We start from the raw sequence: 5,000 nt of genomic DNA on the forward strand, positions 1-5,000 counted from the left end.
TGGTGGTCTGGACGCTAGTCATTCGGATGAGACGATAAACCGAGGTCCCGTGTGCAGCATGCACTTAGCGCACGTAAAAGAACCCACGGCAACAAAAGGGTTGTTCCTGGCAAAATTCTGTAGAAAAATCCACATCGATAGGAAAAACAAATAAAACTGCATGCAGGAAAAAATACAAAAAAACCAAAAAAAAAAAAAGGGTGGCGCTGTAGTATAGCGACGCGCTCTCCCTGGGGAGAGCAGCCCGAATTTCACACAGAGAAATCTGTTGTGATAGAAAGAAATACAAATACAAATTCAAAAATACAAATCATCATCCAACACCTTACCTTCCGCCGACTTGACGACGGACACCACCTTGTGGCGCACGTCCAGGTAAGGCACGCTCCGACAGTAGTAGGCGGCCGAGTCCGCCTCGCGGGCCCGAGAGATGAGCAGCTCGCTCACCAGGCGGTGCTCCGAGGGCGTGGGCTGCGCGCGCACCGACAGGTGCTCGTGCTCGCGGCCCACGCGCTTGCCGTCGATGAACCACTCGATTTCCCTGGGCACTCCGGAGGGGCCCGAGGCCGAGCACGTCAGCCGCAGCTCCTGTCCCTCCACCACCTCCTCGCTGCCCGTCATCACCACTGTGTGTGTGTGTGTGTGTGTGTGTGTGTGTGTGGTGTATTAATGATAATGATATTCATCAGTTTCTATCACAGATTGACATTAAATCTACATGCAGTATGGCCAACAGCAAAGTGAGGGCTGTAGAATCAATGGTCTCTCTATTGCAACGGGAAATCATTTACAGCTTGGTCTTTTGTGAAGGACCGTAATTATGACTCTCCAACTGTACTGGAAGGCAAGATTGCACTGGCTCTTAGTGCTGCAGTCGGGGTGTGGTGGGGGGGGGGGGGGGGGGGGGGGGGGGGGGGGCAGATGGCCTTTTTGGAACGATCCCAACGTCGACTGTCCTAAAAAACAACAACCAACTCTTGGCCGAGAGAGTGGGGATGTAACTTGGGCAAGACACTCTCCACTATAATCATATTCTAGCCCAAGCAGAAACCGTTGATCATACAGCTCTAACTTTGCTGTTGGCCCAACTGTAAACTTATGTCAATACTACTATCCTACTGCTAACAACGGTACATTTATACTACTACAGTGCTTGGAAACACTTGACAATAACACTTCAGTTAGACACAAAGCATATAACACACACACACACACACACACACACACACACACACACACACACACACGAGGGGGTTGGGGGAATGGTTTGTTAGTTTTATCATCTAAAATAATATAATTATATCATAGGTCTTTGAAAAAGCTTAACAGGCACGCATAGTAGAGGGGATAAAAAGTGTGTGTGTGTGTGTGTGTGTGTATGTGTGTGTGTGTGTGAGAGAGAGAGAGAGAGAGAGAGAGAGAGATGCACATCAAGCGGACAGACTCAGATAGAAAGACAAAATCAAAAGTAGCAGCCACAACACACACACACACACACACACACACACACACACACACACACACACACACACACGCACGCACACACACACACACACACACACACACACACACACACACACACACACAAACACACCACACAAACTCCGCCCATACCCCTCACATCCCCAACCCCCACACAAACACAAACACATACCACTCCCCGACCCCCCCCCCCCCCCCCACCCCCCATCCCCATCTCCCGACACAACACACAACACACACACAACCCGACCATCACACACACACACACACACACACACACACACAAACTCACACGAACTAGACTGAGGAGGAGGGTTGAACGTGTACGGAGCAGGTGTGGTAGTAGTAGAAGTAGTAGTGGTAGTTGTAGTAGTGGTAGTAGTGGGAGCTGGGGCGCGGGTGACGGGGGCGGCCGTTGGGGGCGCCACCCCCATGCACGTCTGCTGGCACTGCTGCAGGGACAGGAAGTTGTTCTCGTTGCCCTGGCAACCGGTCCAGTAGAAGGTGCGGCACTGGCGATCCAGGCGGTCGTAGTACCATCGGGCCAGACGACCTCTGCACGGACCGGCCTCTTGGGGCATGTCGCAGATGCTGACGAAATCTGCAGTGGGGGGAGGGGGGAGGGTGGAGGGGGGGAGGGGAGGGAGGGGGATGGGGGGTGGAGACACACAAAGACATTTTTTTCCATTTTGCCTGTTTTTTTAAATTTTATTTAATTTTTTTGTTTTGTTTTGTTTTCCGGAAGAGGAGTTGTGAATGTTTTATTTTTTTTTTTTTTTTTTTTTTTGCTTGCTGAATGATCTGTATATATTACGCCACACCACACCACATTTATCATAAAAGAATAAGAAGAAAAAATGAATGAAGGAATAAAGGAAGGAGGGAAGGAAGGAAAGCTGGAAGGAAGGAAGAAAGGAAGGAACGAACGAACGAACGAACTTGATTCATATAGGGTACGTAAACATTTCCACACTTAGGTTGCGTGTTCACAACGCCACGCACACTCAAACACACACTCAAATAAAATAAATGTCTGCACTGTAGACGTCTCCCTGCCCTCCTCCCCCTGCCCCCCCCCCCCCCCCCCCCCCCCACACCTGATATGTGAAGTGGAGGAATTCATGGTTTTGGCTGACACTGGAAATAAGACGGGCTTTTTTGTTTGTTTTTTTTGTTTTTGTTTTTTTGTTTTGTTGTTTTTTTTGTACTGGGGACATCACACATGCAACGTAACACAACACAACACAACACAACACAACAAAAAACAACACAGCAACAACAACACGGACACAAACCAACTCACCGGGGTCCTCCGTCACGGGGGCCTCCGTGGCCAGGCACTCCGCCTCGCACTCGTCCCTGTTGTCGAAGCGGTTCTCGTTGCCCGGACAGCCGCCGTACCAGAAGCGCGCGCACTCCTGGCGCTCCGCGTTAAAGTACCACTTGACCTCGTAGTTGGTGCACGGGCCGCGCTCGGATGCCCCCACGCACCGTTCCCTGTCTGGATGAAAGAAAAAAAGAAAAAAAAAGAGGGATGAGGTTAAAAAAAAATAAAAATAAAAAATAAAATCGAAGAGCAATGAGGCAGAATCAGAATCAGTATCAGTAGCTCAAGGAGGCGTCACTGCGTTCGGTCAAATCCATATACGCTATATCACATCTCGCCAAGCAGGTGCCTGACCGGTCAGCACCGTAACCCAACGCGCTTAGTCAGGCCTTGAGAAAAAGAATCAATTAAATAAAAAATATAAATAAAAATAAACAATAATAATAAAAATAAAATAAAATGAAATAAGTAAAAAATACATGCCACCCCCCCCCCAAAAAAAAAAAAAAAATAAAAAAAAAAAAAAAAAATAAAAAAAAATAAAATAAAATGAAATAAATAAGGCAAGGAGAGCAAAAGATTGACTGACTTCTTCCTCTTCTTCCTCCTCCTCTTCCTCTTCTTATTCGTTCGTGGGCTGCAACTCCCACATTCCACTCGTATGTACACGAGTGGGCTTTTACGTGCATGGCCGTTTTTACCCCCGCCATGTAGGCAGCCATACTCTGTTTTCGGGCGGGGGGTGCATGGTAGGTATGTTCTTGTTTCCACAACCTACCGAACACTGACATGGATCACAGGATCTTTAACGTGCGTGTTTGATCTTCTGCTTGCGTATACACACGAAGGGGGTTCAGGTACACGCAGGTCTGCACATAATTATGTTGACAAGGGAGATCGGAAAAAATTCTGCCATTAACCTACCAGGCCCGTTACCGAGATTCGAACCCGGGACCCTGTTTAACAATCAAAACAACAAACATATGCATTTAGAAACAAGTACAGACAACCTGGTAAACATATACACGGTCCAAAGTAAAAAGTTACTCACAGACACTATACCACAACTGACCACAAACCAAATTTGTGCATTTAGAGATAAACACAGACAAAACAGGGGGAAACACAAGACATACTCCAAAGTAAAAAGTTACTCACAGAAACACAATACCAACAAAACTGACCACACACACACACACACACACACACACACAAAATGTGCATTTAGAAACAATATACAGACAACACAGGAAGAAAAAAAGACATGATTCTAAGCAACAACAACAACAAAAAACCCAAAAAACCCAAACAAACAACTAACTCACGGATACACAACCCAAACATACCTCCTACAACGTCAGCCAACTTGTCCTTAGTAGTGGTGGAGGGGGTGGTGGAGGGGGTGGTGGTGGTGGTGGTGGTCCTGGGCCTGGGCCTGGGCGTGGGCCTGGGCCTGGGCCTGGGGGTGGGGATGGACGGGCAGCCTCTCATGTTGGGGCCGACCGCGGCGGTCAGGCCGTCCGGGCAGCAGCCGTAGCGGGTCTCCTCGCAGTCGCCCATCACCCCGCTACCATCGTCCTCCTCCTCCTCCTCCGCCCCAACACCCACCCGCTCCTCGTCACCATCCCTCTCCGGGCACCCTTCTCGGTTGTAGCCTTGGGTGACAGAGCAAGCGATGACAGGTTGAGTAAGGTGTGGGTTTGGTAGGGGGGTGTAGGGGAACAGAGTTCAATAATTCAACAACCAATCGATCAACTGGTTAATTAATAATAGTAAGCGAATATTCACGGGGTGGGGTCGGGTCGGGGGGCGGGTTGGATATTCTGGGTGAGGGGTGTGTGTGGGGGGGGGGTTTAAGGGGGAGGTGGTAAGGGGGGGGGATGAGGTTGGAGAGGGTGAAAATATCTAAATCAATCAATCAGTCAGTCAAATCAAATCACTTTAATATAATATAATATAATATAATATAATATAATATAATATATATATATATATATATATATATATATATATATAACCAAAGCTCATGATTGGTAACAAATTTTGCCGGAGGGATAAAAGTATTTCAATGTGAAGTGATGGCCTAGAGGTATCGCGTCCGCCTATGAAGCGAGAGAATCTGAGCGCGCTGGTTCGAATCACGGCTCAGCCGCCGATATTTTCGCCCCCTCCACTAGACCTTGAGTGGTGG

General features: G+C 48.1%; 1 protein-coding gene across 4 annotated transcripts in view; it reads right to left on the minus strand.

Annotated features, from left to right (window-relative positions):
- LOC143296395 (papilin-like) overlaps positions 1-5,000 on the minus strand; it is a 483,755-nt gene that overhangs the window by 21,638 nt on the left and 457,117 nt on the right. For all 4 annotated transcript variants that reach the window (XM_076608287.1, XM_076608288.1, XM_076608289.1 and 1 more), the window contains 4 exons: positions 4,156-4,464; positions 2,786-2,983; positions 1,775-2,083; positions 330-626 (listed from right to left, as the gene is read on the minus strand). In XM_076608287.1, the coding sequence (XP_076464402.1) occupies positions 330-626; positions 1,775-2,083; positions 2,786-2,983; positions 4,156-4,464 (1,113 nt within the window). The remainder of the gene's footprint in view (positions 1-329; positions 627-1,774; positions 2,084-2,785; positions 2,984-4,155; positions 4,465-5,000) is intronic.

The sequence above is a fragment of the Babylonia areolata genome, chromosome 21 (assembly GCF_041734735.1).
Source record: "Babylonia areolata isolate BAREFJ2019XMU chromosome 21, ASM4173473v1, whole genome shotgun sequence".
Classification (NCBI taxonomy): domain Eukaryota; kingdom Metazoa; phylum Mollusca; class Gastropoda; order Neogastropoda; family Buccinidae; genus Babylonia; species Babylonia areolata.